The sequence below is a fragment of the Diadema setosum genome, chromosome 3 (assembly GCF_964275005.1).
Source record: "Diadema setosum chromosome 3, eeDiaSeto1, whole genome shotgun sequence".
NCBI classification, from domain to species: Eukaryota; Metazoa; Echinodermata; class Echinoidea; order Diadematoida; family Diadematidae; genus Diadema; species Diadema setosum.
Window position 1 is genome coordinate 2,634,839 of NC_092687.1, and position 21,726 is coordinate 2,656,564.

Sequence of the window (21,726 nt, forward strand, 5' to 3'; positions counted from 1 at the left end):
ATTGATAGAATAATCGTTGATTTATGTCAACACATCGACAGAATATTCAGCTTTACGTGCATTATCACATGATAATCGTACATTTTTTCTCTTTCTTGCTGTTGTTAGTCTAGCATTCATTCTATACTTCCCACTCGTTTTGATATGCAAATTTCTGGTCTTACGCAAGTCCTCTGACTAAACGCTAATGCTTTTTTAATAGCAAGTTTTTGAATCGATACACATTCCCTTTAATAGATCCAATGTCCAAGTACAAACGTTTTGTTCCCTGTTACAGGAACTTTTCCCCGATTTTTGTTTGTCTTGTTACAAGTTGGGAATAGGTCAATTCCCTCAATTCATTATCCTTGTTTAGTCTTTGTCGATGTAGCAGATTACCGGGTTCAATTGGTGCTGTTTTGCCCACACCCAGTTCAGAAGTATGCGGTTCTATACGTTTTACTTGCTGACACCTTTCCTTCTAACATTTTTTTTCTCACTCTCTTTTGTTTTGTTTTTCTTTATATTCTTGTCTTACGTAAGTCCTTGACCCTGAAGTTAAGTAAGTTCTTGAACAGCTGCACATTGATAGAATAATCGTTGATTTATGTCAACACATCGACAGAATATTCAGCTTTACGTGCATTATCACATGATAATCGTACATTTTTTCTCTTTCTTGCTGTTGTTAGTCTAGCATTCATTCTATACTTCCCACTCGTTTTGATATGCAAATTTCTGGTCTTACGCAAGTCCTCTGACTAAACGCTAATGCTTAGCAAGTTTTTGAATCGATACACATTCCCTTTAATAGATCCAATGTCCAAGTACAAACGTTTTGTTCCCTGTTACAGGAACTTTTCCACGATTTTTGTTTGTCTTGTTACAAGTTGGGAATAGGTCAATTCCCTCAATTCATTATCCTTCTTTAGTCTTTGTCGATGTAGCAGATTACCGGGTTCAATTGGTGCTGTTTTGCCCACACCCAGTTCAGAAGTATGCGGTTCTATACGTTTTACTTGCTGACACCTTCCCTTTAAACATTCTTTTTTCTCTCTCTCTCTCTTTCTTATTTTTTCTTTCTTCATATTTTGTCTTACGTAAGTCCTTGACCCTGATGTTGAGCAAGTTTTCAAACAGCTGCACATTGAAAAAAAAATGATGATTGATGTCAACACGTCGATAAACTGCTCAGATGTACATGTCTTATTTCATGATATATGCACATTTTTCTTAACCTGTACAGAGTTCTTGTGATCTTCTGTTTTTATTGAATACGTGTCAAAGTCCCCCAAATCTCTACCCTTTCGAAGCCCTTGGGTTTATTCGGTGTCATTCTGCATATTCCAAGTCCACTGAGACGAGACTCTCCCCGCCGCACTTATTTCTTTTCAAAATACAAGGTGCTCTGACAATGTACTCTCACTATTCAGCTTCTTAATCAATTATCCCACTTTCTGTTTTCTCCTCTTCACAACGGCCTACCTCATTCCATGTATCTCGATATAAATCAGCTGTTGATGTTTTTTTAGCACTTATTGGCGGGAGCTCTACCCGCAACTGGGATTACACCCTCGTTTCATACGAGAAATTTACCTGTACTGTAGTGTATCGTGTTAGATCAATGTCCATCATGTGTATTTTCAACATTTTGTTCTTTTCTTTTCTAAGTATGTTGTGTTTTATAACGAAGTGTAAGCCTACAGAGACATTAGCCATGTTTTATATTTTCTTGACTGTTCAATGCTCCTCTTATTTCCTTGCCTCTAACTACTCTATCTGTACCCCTGGTTTTGCTGACAGCCAACTAGCCCGAACATTTTGTTTGTATGCCTGTGAGAGGCACGTACCTTTCATTGACACACGTGGCGCCAGCCTACCATTTCACTTTGCGCAGAATCCGGTGCGGTATCTGCCGCGTCGACTTTGCTGTTATGCCTTTGCTGGTTTCTCCCTGTTAACATCATTTGCGCGCTCAACTGTCCGAGAATTTCTCATTCAAAATGGCTGAAGGGATAAATGTGCCTTTTCATTCCGTATTGGATGCTGAGTTTTTTGATCTATTTAGACCTACTACACCAGAATATGATTTCCTAGATGATGTAGTTTCTCATTCGCATACATCTTTTTATGACAAGTTAGTTGCCGATAATATGAACTCAACAGCTGAAGAAATGCAGTATGATTTTGATGATATAACCCAAGCCCCATTATGTAGTTATGTTACTATGAATCAATTTAAAGAAATTCGTAAGGGTTTATGTAAAGACACATTTTCGTTGATACATTTGAATATAAGAAGTTTAAGTAAGCATTTTGATGAATTACAGTTATTGTTGGATAACCCAAAAAACCCTTTATTTACAGTGATAGGATTAACTGAAACGTGGCTATCTTCATGCCCCAAACGATCTTTCTCGCTTGAAGGATATAATGTTTTTGTGAATAACAGACCCGATCGTTCTGGCGGTGGGGTTGCCTTATATGTATTAAGCAGTTTTGAATGTATTGTTTGTGAAAAGTTGAGCAAAACGAATGATATTGTGGAGTCCCTTTTTGTTCAAATTAATGTTCCTGGTAGGAAAAGTATTGTGATAGGTATTATTTATAGACCCCCAAATTCTAATAACAAAGATTTTTTATCATATCTCACCGAGCTGCTCACAGATCCTTTATTTGCTAACTCAGAGTCCTTTATACTCGGTGATTTTAATATTGATTTGTTAAAACATACAACAGACAATATACCGGGCGAATTCCTTGATACATTCTTATCCTTTTCTTTTTTACCTCTTATTTCCAAACCAACACGTGTTTCTAGTCATTCGGCTACTTTGATTGACAATATTTTTTGTAATGTCTTAACTCTCCCAGATTCTTTTATAATTTTGTCTGATATGACTGATCATTTTCCTGTTATGACGCATTTTAAGTATAATCATAGTAATGTTAATTCATTTCATTGCCAGGAAAGGCGTAGAGTAACTCAAGAAAATTTGTTTTCTTTTTGTGCTTCTTTAGATAATGCTAATTGGGAATGTGTGTTTGATACAGATGACATTAATTTGTCTTTGAATAATTTTTTTTGATGTTTTTAATAATTATTTGGATATATGTATTCCCAAAAGAAAATACAAACGGGGGAATTATAAAACAACACCAAGGCTTCCTTGGATTACAAAGTCCATTTTACGATCTATTAATAGAAAAAATAAATTGTTTTACTCATTTAAGATGAAAAGAACAGAGCAAGCACGTTTGAAATACACTTCGTATAAAAATACCCTCACAAAAATATTACGTATAGAAAAGAAAAAATATTATCATAAGCAATTGCAGAGATATAGATATGACATAAAAAGTACGTGGAATGTATTAAAACAAGCTATGAATACATCAACCGAAATCTCTGGTATATCAAAAATTCGATTTGATGACAAGGTTATTGATAATTCTCAAGATATTGTAAATATTTTCAATAAATATTTTACAACTATTGGAGAAGATATTGCTCAAGAAATTCCCAATACTGATAAACATTTTACTGATTTTTTGAATCAGTATAATACACATTCTATATTTTTTACTCCTACCACTAGGTATGAGGTTATTGATATTGTTTCTGGTTTGAAAAATAAAAAAAGTGCAGGTTATGATGATATAAGCAATATGATTTTAAAAGGAGCAATATATTCTATTGTGGATCCTTTGGTGTATATTTTCAATTTGTCAATGTTAAATGGTCAGTTTCCGGAACAAATGAAAATAGCAAAAGTTATTCCTATATTTAAGAATGGTGATAACTTAGATATTAGTAATTATAGACCTATTTCTTTATTATCTTGTATATCAAAAATCTTAGAGAAAATTATATATAAAAGAACAATGAATTTTTTGAAGACGCATTGTCTTCTAACTAACTCCCAGTTTGGTTTTCGAGAAAAGCACAGCACCTCTCATGCATTTTTGAATTTCATTGATAAAGTAGCACATGCTTTAGATAATCACTCTCATAATTATGATCGGTATCTTCCTGGACTTCTCCAAGGCCTTCGACACTATTAATCATAATATATTGCTTTATAAGTTGTCCCACTATGGTATACGTGGGAAGGCCTTGGAGTGGTTCAGGAGTTATCTAACTGATCGTAAACAATATGTTTCAATAAACAATTATAACTCTGATATGAGAGAACTAATTTGTGGCGTGCCACAAGGTAGTATATTGGGGCCGTTGTTGTTTATTGTTTATATTAATGATTTATGTGCTTCCTCCCAAGTGTTATCATTCATACTTTTCGCCGATGACTCTAATGTGTTTTATTCACATGAAGATCCAAATACTCTTGTGCATACAGTAAATTCGGAGTTACAAAATTTACGAGATTGGATACGAGCTAATAAGCTGTCCCTGAATATCAATAAAACCAAGTATATGTTTTTTAGTAACACTTTAGATAATTTGAATATGGATATTTATTTTGATGATACTGTCTTAGAAAGTGTTTCATATACAAAATTTCTTGGAATCACAATAGATAATAAACTTTCTTGGAAATTTCATATAGATTATGTTTGTAAAATTATTTCACGTAATATAGGCGTCATTAACAGGTTCAAATTGTTTCTTCCCCAACATTCTTTATTTATACTGTATTCGTCTTTGATATTACCTTATTAAAATTACGGAATTTTGGCATGGGGAAACACGCATCAAACATTATTAGATAGGGTTTTATTGTTACAAAAGAAGGCACTTCGAATCATTTGTAATGCCGCTCCTTGCTCTCATACAGCTTCTTTGTTTTCTGAAAATAAGATTCTGAAAATTAAAGATTTGTTTTTATTTCATTTAGGACAATTTATGTTTAGTTATAATAACAACTGTCTTCCGTTTATATTTGATTCTATGTTTCTTCGTAACCTGACATATCATAGTTACGCAACAAGACAGTCTAATGAATTTCACTTGCCCCTGCTTAGAACTGCGTTAGCTCAGCAGACATTCATTTATACAGGCCCAAGACTCTGGAACTCCCTTAGTCCAGACATAAAAAAATGCTCCTTCTTTGTTTTCATTCAAAAAAAGATTGAAATCATTCCTCCTTAAGTCTTATAATGTAACAGAAAGAAATTAATTTTGTTTGTTTATCTTTTTCAGTAAGTAGGTTTTGTAAGCACCAGGATGCTATTGATTTTTCATAGGCTTGTTATAGGTCGCGTCTTTCGCGGAATTCCACATCGCATCCCCTGTTTTTCTTACTCCGAACTTGTACATTATTACACGTGCCTTCACAGAGCAGATAATATGTTCTGCTATCAGCAATTCCATACAATTGTATATATCATTTTCTCGTCGCTTTCAACGCTCTACACTTTTAATATGGCTAATAGTCTCTGTTGGTTTGATCTTGAATGTATCGATTGATCTAGGCTTTTTGTTTTTAGTTGTCTCGTCTCTTTATTTGTATTTCTGCTTCTTCCCTTTCCCCTTTTCCACTTTTTTTTTTCATCCCGCACATATGTAGTTAAGTTTTCACTTTTTTTTTTCCTCCTGTGAGGTGCCCACGTTGTACAAGCATAGTCTTTTGAGTGGGTACCTCCACTTTTTTTCGCAGAATGTATGTCTGTATGAAAGATACCTAACTTTGTAATGATTATTGACAAATGTTATTCTTTGCTATGTATCATTCCTTATCAAACGCATGTCGAATCTATATTTTTTGTACATTCTGTTGAAAGAAGTGAAAATAAAACCTTTGAATTGAATTGAATTGAATTGAATTTAATACAAGTCAACGAATTAGGAAGAAAATAAAGCATATACATTTTTTTTTTAAATGCAAATACAATACATTGAATGGATGAAAGATAAGTGGTTTTAGCTATACTTCACGGACTTTGGGATCTTACGAGATACTGTTGTACTATGATGTATAATATGCATTGGCTCGACGACTCAGATTATCAAGGAAAAAATGTCACGAAATGTGATGGCAGTAAATGATTAAAAAATGACAATTTCTCATATAGGTCCCATGTATATATATATATATATATATATATATATATATATATATATAGTGGGTGAGAATTTTGAACGATGTACAATTGCCAATTTTCGCAACTTATGACATTCTTTCTCTTAGAACACGCCAGGATGATCTAAGAAACCAGATTTTTTTCATGTCATCTCAAAGATTGGTAAATTTCCTTTCAGGAAATATATGGTTTCGTTGACTTTTGCCTGATATTTTTCATTTGACAAGGACTTAAAGCGTAAAAATACGGTAAAAACGCTATTTTCACAATTATTTTTGTTTTTCAAACTAATGATGTGCATTTTTCAGCGTACGTGGCATCTAATATCTGACCATGTTCTGGATCTGACATATCATGGGTATGAACCACAAAATTATTAGAACTTTATGAGCACGAATAAAATCACAGAGAACAATTGAAATATCAAAGTCCTAAACAGACGAACGTCCGTGGTGCTTTTATTTCTATCGCTGCTGCAAATTCTGCTTTGTTGTCCCAACTGTAATGTATACGAAAATTTGGTGTCCCACTTAATGAACATATCCTGCAAAAATTGTACGTCTGCTGTCTGTACATGGGACGTAATATTCTTTTATGCAAAATTATACTCAGTTTTCGTCACGGACGTGCTTCCGCTATTTTCTAATAAAAATCGTATCCCATTAAACGCTATTGGTGATATTGTTCTAAGTCGTAATCAACTATAAGATCTAGCCACACGATAATATGTTTGTTTTGAGTTTCTGCCCATCCTTTGTCAAATAGGAACCGAAATTATATTTTTAGACGAACCTCCGAGAAAAAAAGAACGTCCGTGATGATTAAAACGTTTTCGAGCGGGACACCATCTTGCTTTGATGACGAAGGTGCATTTTACCTTAGGCTCTCTAGCCGAGAAGCTGTATGTTATTTTTGGAGCGGACTGAGGCTTGTCCGCAGTTTGTGGACCATGCAATTCACCGAAAACCAAGCAAATAATTAATATTTTCTCTGAAAATTCACCTCCTGATCCCCCTCTGAGCAATACATATGTTGTAAGGATGTCAAATTTCTTATAATTTGCAATTGACAATACCTTTTCAAATTTTTGAAAGAGTTAGGAAGGCTAGGTACTCTCTGCCGATTAGTTATCCGTCCGGGAACATGACCCCATCAGTAGAACAAACGTCCGTGACAATTCCAGCGAACGTCCGTGACGTATGCAATCCCTTCGATAGGGATAACTTGTCCCGAAAGTGTCCTGTATTCTTTAAAACTTTTAGCTCCAATAGCCACAAATAAAGTTTTACAAAGTAAACAATGAGTTTAGGGCAGTAGTTTCAGAATTTTTAAGGCGTTATGTGATCATGATGAACAAACAGTTGAAAATTTACTGACAATTTTACGCTTGTTTTCCCTCTAATTATACAAAAACAGCTAAACACTGAAAACAAAGTTATAGGAAAATGGAATTTTGCGTAATCTGTCATTTCCTTGCATTTAAATTTCTTTCTAATGAGGATCTGGAGACAATTTGTACTGTTACAGGTTCTGAAAGTTTCGCTCACGGACGTTCTGTCCGAGAAAGAAAATTGCTGATAATTACAAATATATCACTGCACATAAAGTTAATGTTAGTTGAAAATATTACCGAATCACCGAGCCGCTCATACCCAAAAGTGAATAATGTTCAGCACTCAATTTACTTGTAATAACAAAAGGAAAACGTTTTGGTCACGGATGTTCGTTGGTAGAATAAGTCAATGGATTACATAGTAGGAGAAAGAGGATCAGTGCCACTTTTTAGTGACAGGTGCGCCTAGTGTTTATCTTTTGAGTATGGTAGCTGCCGTCTCAAACAGAACACATCCAGTTTTGGCCTCCTTAACGGACGTTCGCTGTAATTGTCATGATATTATATGCCTTAATTCATTCTTATTTTTCTCTTCATGACGATTTTTCTCTCATTCCCTCTATAGCCTGGACATGCTGCGACCAAACAGAAAACAGAAACAAAACAAAACAAACCAAAACAAATCCGAAAAGTGCTACGTAATCACATGCAGGATAATGACGGAAGAAGTCTGTAATGGGCATGTGTTGAATAAAAAATGGAAAAGTTTCAAAAGGACGTGGAAGCAGTTGAATAAAAATGACTGAGAAACAGAGAAGGGATCGAGCTCCAACACACTGAGAAAAGAATTGCCAGTGCACTCCCGTTGTACCAAATTCCTCTGGAGAAGATTTTGTTTGTTTGTTTATTTTTTTTTGTCATCGAAATGCCGTCACAAGCGAACAAAAATAATGCAGTATACAATTATTGTCTGATGAAAACAAACAAATCCTCCGCTTATCATCACATGGTGTTGTTTTATACTCATCAATGAAAAGCATTGTTCATTTGTAATTCTTTCCAAGATTTTTTTTTTTCATTTTACATTTAAGAGACAGAGAGATCGTCAATATGTTTGTGCTTTTGTGCTTACTTTGAAAACACATGTTAAAAAAAAGTAATGATTAAGAATAGGTTTAAGGTTGCACTTTGATACGTTCGCTCTTCCTAAGATTCGTTACTCCGATGTCTAAAGGTTTGTTATTCCGAAAATGAAAAAAAAAAGTTTGTAGTTAATCAAGGAGGTTTGTTATTAAAAATTTTCTTATTCCGAAAGTTTGTTAGTCCGAAAAATAGATATTAAGGATCATTATTTTAGGTCCGTTCTTCTAAAAGTGGAAAGGGCCTGATATTCGTTATTAAGGTGAAAACGGTTATTATGAGGTTTTGAAATTTGGAGGATTTTAGTTGTTAACTTGTTTCTCCACATTTGGATAAGCGAACATGATTTTTCATGTTCCAATTGATAAACCTTTCGATTAACCTTCGGAGATTCCTATCATTTACCGAATGAAAAAGCTTCATAATTATACGAACTCTATCAATTTTTGTATTGACAAACTGTATGAATAACGAGCCTCCGAAATGACGCGCTACAAAATGTTTGTTATAACAAAACATCTTGTATAATATCGAAGTCACAAACATCCATCCAAGTAATATGGACTTATTGTGTCTTGTTATGACAAAACTTCGCAGTATCGAACCTATTATCATTTCTGACTGATATAATAATACAAATTCTCCTCGGTAACTGTGTGTAACACAAGGAGCAAACATAGAGGGATTTCTTCCCAACGTATTCGTTTGCCCTCCCCAGCTAAACTTCGTATTTCTATAACGGAGCACATTTCTGTTGTCTTTCTATGTTAATTCTTTGTCATAATTTTAGCTGTGACCATGTTTGTTATAAGCAAATTTTGCATTGTAGACTTTAGATAACAAATTTAGGACCTGAATCTTTACTTCGAAATTTTGATAAATATATTCGTTCTCAAGGATGGACTACGTCACTGAGTTTACACGTACGTTTGTACGTTCATTTACGAGAGATGGAAAAATTGTTTTCTTTGATTCCTCAGCATGAGAAGATAAACAAGCTTATATAATTGAGAATTGCTAATATCTGTTCAGGATTTTGCAGAGGAGTTTGTTCTCGACATGAAATTGCTGTTTGTTCTGAGTAGAATGCGTTTCCAACTCCAGAGAGCTGCATCTTGTTTGTTCCGAACGTCCGTGAGCTACATGCGAACCTCCGTGATGAAAACTATGCTATGTTCGTTGGGTTATAGAGACTGCCTAGATCAGATACATCTTAAAAAGGCATGTTATTATTTGGGAGTGGGGATTGAAGTATGGGATAGTGAAATAAGAGGTCAAAATATTGAGTTTCTGTAAAATGCGCGTAAAGTGGAGAAAGTGTTTAGCGGAAGAGCAATATTTCAACAGAAACGACGAATTTAGTTAAATCATCAGTTGTCTACCATTACGTACAGGTTAAGAGTACAAGCTTAATATTCTGCAAGCACGTACACATGTCCCTTAAGATATTTTGTTAGGATTTTGAACTGAATCAGATCTTTGCAAACTATGTTAAATGGTATTAAGTGTATGTGCAGTACTATTCCTCACGGACGTTCGCTGCTCTGGACATGGTAAACTTCAGCGGTGAATAAAAACTTGTTCCTCTGGGAAAATCCTAGTATAATTGGGTTCATATTAAAGCTTGAGTTATACTCTTTCAGGTAAGATGAATAATTTGGAGAATTTCCTACTTTTTGAATTTTGCCTTGTTTTGGCTCAATTGTAAATCGTTCAAAATTCTGACCCATGTTATATCGCTGGTGGGGTGACAAGACCTTGTATCTGCAATTTGGGGGAAAATGACTTTTTTTGGATTAATGGTCAAATAATGCATTAACTGATGTCCTGTCCAAATCTCAACTGTCTTACTCCAAAAATGAAGCCACCACGGTATGTCAAAGGAAAGGATTTCCCCTTCGCCACAGTGCTTTCGCCGCCATGTTTTTTGGCTCTCCTGAACATTTGACATTTTGTAGATACGAGGTCTTATCGCCCCAGCGACAATATACATATTCGATTTGGATTCGGAAAAAAACAAGATGCATCCATAAAAACAGCTATTGTGTTTCACGAAAAATGTACTGTTTTGGAGGAGAATAACACAAGCCACAAATCGAGGTGAATCCCTGCGATATAAAACGTTTTAATCAGCTGAATTACATACATTATATCAGTTACAGAGAAAATTACAAATAGATCTTACTCCAAAACGTCTAGGCAGAGGGGTAGGATATCTGATATAGCCTAAAAGAAAATAGTGAATAGAGAAAGAGAAGAGGTAAACAGTACATCTTGTCCATCTTCCAGCTAAAAACTAGGAAAGCCTATTAAAAGTAGCACGGTGGCATTATCACAGCTCTAAAATTAATCCATACATCGTATTTGTCCTCTTTTATCAATTCATTTGACCATGTGTTTGTTTGGTTTTTTTTTGTCTTCTCCTTTTTTTTTTGGGGGGGGGGGGGGAAGGGCATGAAGAATGCAATTCTATTTCTCTAATTGATAACAATGTCGCTCCCTGACAGACCTGCCCCCTAGAAGTATGTAGAAATACATATTTGATGTCGTTCATATGAAGATGGTTACCATCTTTCACTATAGCGTGACGAAATTGCACCCGCCAGTATGTTATTTTTCCGTTCATGGAACACCCTGTACAGGTAATTGACATATAGATGGCGCTGTTTATCCTGTCGGTCTCGTGGGCCTTCTTTGCCTACTGTCGGTCTCGTGGGCTTTCTTTGCTTAGTGTCGGTCTCGTGAGCCTTTTTTGCTTAGTGTCTGTCTCATGGGCCTTCTTTGCCTAAGCAGTTTCGTGGGCATTCTTTGCTTAATGTCGGTCTCGTGAGCCTTTATGGCTTAGTGTCGGTCTCGTGGGGGCTGTGTTTGCTTAGTGTCGGTCTCATGAGCCTTTTGTGCGTAGTGTCAAATTCATGGGCTGTACACTCCTGAGCCGTATAACTCGTGGGCTGTATGACTCATGGACCTTTTATTGATGTCGGTCTCGTGGACAGTATGACTCGTGGGTGTCGGTCTCGTGGGATGACCCCGACAAATCTAGTCATCACCAGTTTCCAATGAAAACACCTCAAATACACTTATCACAGGCATTTTAGCACGAATGTCGTGATTTCTGGCTCGTGAATATCTCAAAACATCGACTTCTGTTCGGTTCAATGCAAAGTATTGTTTGACCTCTGACAAGAGTACGAGTGAGAGAGAGAGAGAGAGAGAGAGAGAGGAGGGTCGTTGAAGTGGTATCATGGGTCAGTCTAAGAAAGCATAATTATTTATGAACAAATTAATGATTCTTACATCAGGTTATTTTGCTAAAGTGCATCTGATTTATGAAATGTTCTTTGCGTATATAAACACTGATTATTCTCTGTTTTGTAGTAGCAATGATCCCTAAAAACGAATGGATCATGGAAACACGCATTTGAGTAGTAACAGTGACGGAAATCATTTGGATATATACTCGAGTGTGAATGCCCGCGATTCTTTTTAATCATCGCTTTAAATCACGTGTTGAGTATAATCGGCGCTTAAGTCATAAAGATAATTAATCAATCAGTGACATTTTTATATTTGGCTTTATATCCAATGACTGATTGTGTTTGGTCATGACACTGTCCCGATTTTTATATATGAGAAGGAATTATGCCCTAGTGTTTTTCATTAACTTTTTGTTTGTTGTTCGATTTCATTTCCTCGATAGTTTTGCTTGCTTGCTTGTTTGTTCGTATTTACAGATTCAAGGTCTGACGTTGTCTTTACCCATTGAGGGTAGTGATTCTGACTATCAGTCGTCGACGGGACAAGATTTTCCCCATTGGGTTTGCACTATGCCACGTCTTTCGAGCTTCAATCTGACATGCCACAACTTGTCCGATGCATATTTCTCAAGAGCCGCCTCCTACTCATCATCCTGTCGGGTACATCACCTTGGAATATGCAAATATATATTTGTAGATATCGAGCTATCTTTACTGATAAAAAATTTCTTTATTATTAATCTGTCATTGATGAATAAGGTTCGTATCTATTACACTTATTACACTTACACATACAATAATAACACATAAATTACACAGATGCATACGTTGTGCTGTTTTACAATTCAAACATTATTATGAAAAAAAAAAAGAAAATAGCGAGTCAGCGCAAAGTCTTGGCCGTTTTCGCATTTTATCGAAAAAGACAATAGCAAAGCAAAAACAACAATAAAAATCAAAATTACAGTGATCATTACAGACAATTCTACAATGTATATTGCTCCAGCTCTGCATTATAACTGCTAACAGACGTTGAAAATTTGTTGATGCATGCTCTGTTGTAGCAATAAATATCTAACTAAGCATCCTTTAATCCTTCATGCATCCTGTGATTATAACAAAATGTTTATATGGATCCTTTTGGAATGATTGCTTGAGAGTAATCTTTCACTTTGCTTAACTTGTCCAGACGGCATGGGTTTTTATTATAAAGACGGGTAAGAAATAACAAAGGATCTTTACAAAGACATACGTATTTACGCAGATCTATCAAACGTGTTCTATAGAACAAAAATGCAAAATACGCTTACACTTAATAAAGCACGCTTACTTTCAGCTAAATCCGATAATCCCTTCATTGTGGTTGCTCCAATGGTTTACATCCTGTTTTTGTTCCACTCATTGCACAGCAAACATGGCTAGATGAAATATGAAACGCTTGAATAGACCCTGAACTTCAGAGCCTCTTTTCTCACTTCATACTTTCCATGCAGAGTGTGTGCTTTCTTTCCAATATTAGAATAGGTATATTATAAGGAGAGTCCGTTTTAATTGAGTTATACACTATTTTAAAGCGTAAGGTCTGCCTTTCAGAATCTGCTCTTATCTACCCAAATTCCATGTCTGGTGACTTTCTGTTAGCTTTGTGATACAGGGTCACAAATAGCCATTCCTTAGCTCTTCTTTGATTTTCTGTTTAACCTAGCTGTTTTGTGTTCACAGATTCAGTTCTTGACGCTGTCTTTACCCATTGTGGGTAGTGATTCCGACTATCAGTCGACGACGGGACAAGATTTAGCCAATTGGATTTGCGCTATGCCACGTCTTACAAGTTTCAATCTGACAAGCCTCAACTTACCCAATGGATTTTTCTCAAGAGCTGCCGCGTTAGCGTCGTCCTGTCAGGTATGTTATCAATTAATATCTATGATTCATATGTGAAAATTATTATGAATTAATGTTTCATTATCCTTCATGAATTATTTGCAAGCAGTCTGTTTTCTATTCTTTTTTTTTTAATAACGTATCCCTGCTTGTCGAAGCTTATTTATGATTGTGCATCATAAAACCTGCAAAAATCTCCCGCTATTGTATAAGTGGAGAGTCAAAGTATAGGGTCAACCTTTGTTAATCAGTATTTTTCCTCTATTCTTGAAGAACAATCTGACATAAACCTGTAGATTTGGGATAGTAGAATGAATGGAAAATGGAAATTATTCCGGTTTCCGAAGAATTACTTTTCTAGAATAGCGTGGTGAGGTTTGTCTTTGCAAGGCAAATTCACTTCTTGTAGCTGTTAAAATGATTATGCTGCATATAAGAATTATAATAATTCATGAATGCACTGTGCTTAATGAGAGTGAAAAGCTGTAGCTTAACATGAATCTTTCATTGTGGTTGATACATACATTTGTTTGGTTGTGTACTGGTATGTATTTTTTATTTCTGCCATTCACTGCACAGACCACAGCATAGGGAGATTTAGCTTTCCAATAGACCCTATACCTAAGCTTGAAAGTTTTTTTCCCCTCAGTAAAAACTTCTCAGAATGTGTTCTTTACTTTCATGTCTCAGGCAGATTAGGAAAGTCTATTAATTTTTGAGCAATGCATAATTATAGTACTTAGAAACGATTCTCTATGAATATGTTTATTTCTACAAACACGTGTAGCGACAAGATGGAACTGCTTGTTGCAGTTAAAGAAAATGTACTTTTATAATAAATTCAAAAGTAAAAATTCATTCTACGTGCCAAAAGACCTGTAAAAGTGGGTGCTCTTCCGAAGGTTCGTTTATCCGGAAACGATATAAGTTTTGTAATTTCGAAAGGTTTGTTAGTTTCCTCATGTTTTATGTAAACTTCGTTCGGATTAACGAATCTTTTTTCATTTTCTGCTGAACAATTCATCGGATATAAACGAGGATTCTTATGATTTTGAGGTTAACGAGTCTTCGTAGGAGCGATCTTCAAGGTAATGAACATCGGCGCTATATGCGGAATTTCGGAATAACCTACTATACCGCGTTTCATCTCGGATGACATTATTGTCACTAAAGCGAAAATTCTCTTCGGAATCGGTAAATGACACAAAGAGCGATTTCTCTGTAAATGCAATAAAATGTGCTCTGCTCTGCACAGGAGCTCTATAAAATGTTTGCTATGCTACGAAATTTTGTAAGCGATTCCCATTTTAATATTGAGGAGCACATTTCTTTTCTGTTCATTTATCTGTAGCGATTCGAAAATGACGCTGTTACACAAAACATTTTTGCTTTAACCAAACTGTGACAGTTGTAAGCGAATCTTGCACCAAATTCATAAATGACGATAATTTTATGACTTGGATTTTGAAAAAAAAAGTTTACACAGAAGTGCTGTGTTTTGACGTCAAACGGATGCTTGTCTCTTTCGTTTGTTTTGTTTTTAATTTGTTTTTTGTTCTTTTTTTTTGCTGGAATGATTATATAGCATACATGAAAATAATTGTTGTTCATACTGAAATGACCCTAACTGGAATCCTATTCCACATGATTATTCGCTTTCCTGGTAAGAGTTTTAGTTTGGTTTATTTTTCCTAGTAATGGTTGTAGTTTATTTTGATCGTGTCTTGGTTCTTAATGCATTAATATCCAAGGGTATCAACTCTTTATTTTATTTTCTTTACCGCAGATACGCAGATTTTGCCTCGGATTCAAGAAACATTGCACTTTGAAACCGGAAGCAGCAGAAAACTTAGCCAAATATATGTGCTGCTTACCCAATCTGGAATCTGCCGATATCCTATGTTATAACCTTCCTAAGATATTCTTCACAACAATTGAAAACAATCTCGGTCGCCTTAATGTAAGTACAAAATAAAAGTCAATAAACTCGGTGTGCAATCTATATGTATAATATATATATATAGATATATATATATTTGTATTTGTGACCGTGCACCACAAAACGAACATAAAGTCGCACACACTGATTTTGCGTGAGCACTGAAAATAGGTGAAATGAGTCAACCTAGCTGAACTTGACTTTTTCATATTTTCTGAAAGAGCGGGTCTTCTTTTACATTATACTAAAATTTGGTATCATAAAACGGGCAGGAAAGTGTGTTTTTATTAGTTTATCTCGAACATTTTTGGTAGAATAGTGTGATAAGGTGTGTCTTTGGAATCCGTTTTTCATTTCTGAAAAAGCTTGTCCACACTCTTCATTTAATAATCCCTTCATTGTTGATACTCTGGTGGTTTACTTCCTGTATTTTGTCCCATTCATCGCACAGCCAGCACGGTTTGGTAAAGATTAAGCGCTTGAATAGACACTGTACTTCAGAGCCTCTTTTCTCAGTTCACACTTTTCCTGAGTTTGTGCTTTCTTTCCAATATTTAGATAGGTTAGGAGAGTCCATTCGATTTGAGTTATACATCATTTTAAAGCTTAAAGTCTGCTCTATCAGAATATGGTCTTAACTAAAAATTCATGTCTGGCGACTTTTTGTTTGTTTTGGGGTGCAGGGTCACATATATATAAATATATATACATATATATATATATATATACAATAAACATATATATATATATATACATATATCATGATAAAAGTGATAAAAATGATGATAATGGTAATAATGCATGAAATTCTTCCGTCGACATGCTTTCATTGCAACTGATTGACAAATTGCCCTGCATCGACGTAAATAAGCACTGTATTAATCAGTGTTTTAGTAGTAGCAATGATAAAAAATCACGGGCGTACATACTCGAGCGGGAGTATGTACGCCCATGATTACGTCGATGCAGGGCAATTTGTCAATCAGTTGCAATAATAATGTAGCTTTTATGACAATAATGTCATGTTTCATATTGCTTCACAAAAGCAACTAAATTTTAGAAAGGCACACCTACTCTTAAAAAAAAGTGTGATACTGAGAAAAGAGGCTAAGAACTAAAGAATACATTAAATTGCGTAATTTTGCGGGAAACGTGCAAGCTGAGCAATGAAAGGGGAAAGTGGAATGTTAAATGTTTTAGCATCACCAATGAAAACATTATCAAATCAAGCGGAAATTGCTAGATGCTCTAGTCAGATATATCCAATACTGAAACTAAATTTCAAAGCAGAAGCATTATCTTTTCGAGTGTTAATAGAAGTAGAGCTATTAATAGTGGTAGAACAAAAAAAAAAAAGAAATGTAAGGGTTTTCTAAGATACATGCCCACCTTATCAAGCTTTTCCTCAAAAACGCAAAAAAGTGCTACCCGTATAAAACACACAATTTCACATGTGTCGTATGATACCAAACTCTACAATAATGTAGCAGAAGAATTGCTCTTTCTGACAAAAAAAAAAGATGGAAACACAAGATATAGGTTGATCTGTTTCATTTATTTTAAGTCCTCATGTAAAATCAGTGCTTGCGTCTTAATGTTGGGTTTGTGATGCATGGTCACTTGCGTATATGAACTCCTTTTTGTGAGGGTAGTGTTTCCCTTATACGTTTACACGTAAAGTGGTATTTCTAAAACTGAGGTGAAAAAACAAATCTGAATATGTATTTGTTCCAAGCGTTGAAATCCTCATCTCTGCGGTACCTCCTTTTTATCCTGAAGTTCATGAGTCAATGCAAGTTTTTTTTTTATGGAGAAAGTGCATTGAAACGATTTTTTTTTTTTGCAACTAGCTACATCTGTCTTTATCAGCCAAACATTGAAATGCAATTCATAACGTATAAGATATGCTGCCATGGGAACAAGAAAAATGATGTGGGCAATTCAGAATCGTTTTGAATTGGTGGAAATAATGGCTATTTAATCAATTTTGCTCATCAAACTGTAGGTGGAGGGTATCACAATCAACATGAAGCCGTTGAACGAGTGGCTCAGTGACATCCAGAGTAACACGCAGGTAAGCTTTTACATTAAGGCCCGAATTCACGAAGGTTGTACAAATGATACCATGGTTTAAACCATGGACAAAAACCATGGAGCGCCAAGTGTCGCGCGGAATATTTCGTTACGAAATTGGTCATTTCGTCGACAAAATAACCGTTTTGTTAACAAAATTATAATTTCGTGGACGAAATGTTCATTTAGTTAGAAAATGTTGTCATTTCGTTACAAAATAATAATTTCATTGACGAAATGATTGATTTCGTAACAAATATTTCGTGATACACTTGGCGCTCCATGGTTTTTGTCCATGGTTTAAGCCATGGTTTCATTTGTACCACCTTCGTGAATTCGGGCCTAAGAGTTATGAACGTTGAATAATATACTCTATGCATTCTGGTGATTACTACAATTCTTTCTCTCTTATTTATTACTGTTACCGTGACATATCTCACGTTGATAGTTTTGGCATAATGGTTAAGAAAAAAAATAAAAAAATAAAAAAACTGTGGTAAAAAATAGTCAGGGGGCCCCAGCAATGTATGAAACTTTTAGAATTGCGTTTGACTTGGAATTTTTATATCAATGAATGATTTTTCACCGTTTAAGATGGTGTTTTGCTTTTGTTCTTAATACACAATACTGAAACCATTCCTTTTTATTGTTAAATTGGACGAGAAATTCTACGCGTCTGCCTTTATACCACAGTCTAATGAGGAGCAGTGATAACACCCGACAATTATGTTATGATATGAAAATCTTATTACAGAGAGAAAAGAGAGAGAGAAGATACAAAATATAACAAACAAAAAAAGTCCACGAAATTCTTATTATGTTTTTAAGAAGCTGTTTATATACAGAATTCATTGTAATCAATTGCCACAATAGAAATTACGATGACACAACAGTTGGCCTGCAACAATATTGAAAGAGTACAACGAGTGATATCCAGCGCCGTCGATGCACTGTACTAATAGACAGTTAGGGTGGCTCAATAAAATCTTCATATTGATCTTATAAAAGAGAAAATATTGCAAGAAAAGAAAAGATGCTGATATTTTTTTTTTTTGATAATCATATCCATGTCAGTGAGCCATAGAATCTACATGTCCTGTTTACTCGTTTTTTGCTTGTTGTTTTGCTGAGTGTATCATAATTATCCCGTGACCCTGCACCTCAAAACAAACAAAAAGTCGCCAGACATGAATTTTTAGTTAAGACCATATTCTGAAAGAGCAGACTTTAAGCTTTTAAATGATGTATAACTCAAATCAAATGGACTCTCCTAGCCTATCTAAATATTGGAAAGAAAGCACAAACTCAGGAAAAGTGTGAACTGAGAAAAGAGGCTTTGAAGTACAGTGTCTATTCAAGCGCTTAATCTTTACCAAACCGTGCTGGCTGTGCGATGAATGGGACAAAATACAGGAAGTAAATCACCAGAGTAACAACAATGAAGGGATTATCAGATTACACTGAAATTAAGCATGCCTCCTTAACACATTCTGTCCATAATTAATGCCAACTTTAAAAGCAGTAGCACTATCCTTTCAAAAGTTATTAGAGTTGAAAGTAAGAGTGTGGACAAGGTTTTTCAGAAATTAAAAAGGGATTCTAAAGACACACCTAATCACACTATTCTACCAAAAGTGTTCGAGATAAACTGCTAAAAAAAACCCACACTTTCCTGCGATACCAAATTTTAGCATAATGTAAAAGAAGACCCGCTCTTTCAGAAAATATGAAAAAGTCAAGTTCGGCTAGGTTGACCCATTTCACTCATTTCCAATCCTCACGCATAATCAGTGCGTGCGACTTTATGTTCGTTTTGAGGTGCACGGTCACATATGTCTGTACAGAGTGTATTATGTGTGCTTGTGTGTGTACGTATGTGTCGGTCTATGCGTTGTATTTGTGCCGAGTGAAGGTTTATAACTGATGTAATTATTATCTCAACTCTCTCAAATACAGCGGTGATGGTCCCAGCTGCAGCCGAGAATAATTATGATGGGAGACGCGAAGTAGATCACGCTTCTATACGATCAAGTTTGCAAGGTCCGGCCGAACTTCAAACGAGCAGAGATGTGGATGCGCACAAGGAGGTGGTTTCCCGAGTTGACCAGGAGGAACGGGATGACATGCACTAGGTTTCGTGGAATGGCCCCATGCAAGAGGCGTTACCTTCAAGGCAGACCCGATTAAAGCTTGTACATAATATGAGGAAAGCGAAAGGTCCCGTCTTTACAGTACTTTAAAGCAACATGACAGGGGAGAGCAATGAGATGTAAACTGTGGTTTCATGGAGAAGAAGTAAATACAAACGGCTAAATTCTGCTACCTGGGAGGGATTGTCACAGCTGGTGCGATGTATTTTATGACAAAATGTCATAACATGTCAAACATAGTTGTCTTAACTTTGAATGCATAGAGAGCTTGCTATTTTCATTCGAACAATCATTTGAAATAAGTCACCTACGTGCAGTGTTTCAGAATAAAATATTTCACTATGACATCGAGTCAACTGTGAAATGCGGATCGCTTACGAAAAAAAAAGCAGAGAGGAAACAGGTATGGGTGAAAGCGTCGCATCTCTGCATTCACTTGGTATGTAACGCACATTTTCCGAGGGGATATTGCGCTATCATGATAACTGAAATTAATTGAAATTACAGAAGGTTCGTTGTCCCGAAGGCTTTTTATTACGAAACACACCGATTCTGCCGATAAAATAACTGATTGTCTCTTAACTCAGATATGAAACAGGGTTCGCTATAACGAACATTATTGCGTTATTCCCAAGGTTTGTTAGGCTTCTTTTGTAAGTTTCGTTAATACAACGATGAAATACATTCTTATAACGAATGTTCGTTAATCCAAAAGAAAAAAGAAAAAAAAAAAAAGAAACAGGAATCTTCGTCATTCCAAACGTTCTTTAATTGGGACATAAGAAAAAAAAATCGTTAATCCAATCGTTCAAAAATGTGAGTCCACTATCAAATATTCGGGATTACTAACCGTAATAATAATAATGATAAGAAAGGACATTTCTTTTGCACAGCTGCTTTAATAATATATTTTAACTACACCGCATTACAAAGTAATAATTCCAATATACATGTAGAATGCATTACTTCAAAAGATGTCTATTTAACCTGACCTTAAATTCATTCGTTGTAGCTACTTGCCTTACATACAAAAGGAGATTATTCCATAATTTCGGTGCACCATAGAATGCCCTCTCACTAAGAGTAGTTTTTGATTTCCCTAATTGATATCTCAATAGTGTTTAATCCCCTGAACTTCGGAGATGATACAATAATTGAAATGATGATTTTAGCTCTACTAGTTCCTGTATGTATGTATACTGGTGCTGTACCATGAATAGCTCTATATAATACAATCAGCAAAGCTTTAAATAATATGATTATCATCTTTACAGAGTACCAATGTAACAGGGTTTTTTCAATAATGGTCTAACTCTAGGTAACTTCCAATTTATGTGTTGTGAAAGTGTCAACTTGTCAAGAGACAGATTGATGATTTACGTAAGAACTGACAATAGAATATAAGTGCTCCTTACAACCAGCTTTGAGGGTATTGGATCCAATGTACATTTCGTCTTGTTTAACTTCAGGACCAAATTTTGCACATCATGTGCACATAACGGGGGAAACTGTGACAACTTATTTTGAACTTCTGGAAAAATTCTGAAATATCGGCGTATTTTTGAATTCTTTCGAATTTTGAAAACCAAGATTAGAATTCGATTTCGTTATAATAGCATTGCATTTTATATGAATTCATGAGGAATAGTAACGCAATCAATGCGCCCCTGTTGTCTCCGAGATGAAGTGTGAGGGGAGAATTTGTACGAACTATCTCTTTATAACAGTTCCTCACATAACCATTGACTAAATTGAATGGAATTACTAAACGGAATAATAAAAAATAACACTACGGAAATGTACAATTAAAAAAAAGACAGGGAAAAGAACGCAATTCACTCGTTGTTGCAATGAATTATTGTAACATTAGAGACTTACCTGTCAAAATTAGGGGTCTATATTTGTGTGTTTGTGGATTCCCATTATCCT

The 21,726-nt window shown here is 35.3% G+C and overlaps 1 protein-coding gene across 1 annotated transcript in view; it reads left to right on the plus strand.

Annotated features, from left to right (window-relative positions):
- Window positions 1-21,726, plus strand: part of LOC140226665 (uncharacterized) — a 119,777-nt gene that overhangs the window by 13,477 nt on the left and 84,574 nt on the right. The window contains exons 5-6 of the mRNA XM_072307106.1: window positions 15,422-15,595; window positions 17,580-17,648. Coding sequence (XP_072163207.1) covers window positions 15,422-15,595; window positions 17,580-17,648 — 243 coding nt within the window. The remainder of the gene's footprint in view (window positions 1-15,421; window positions 15,596-17,579; window positions 17,649-21,726) is intronic.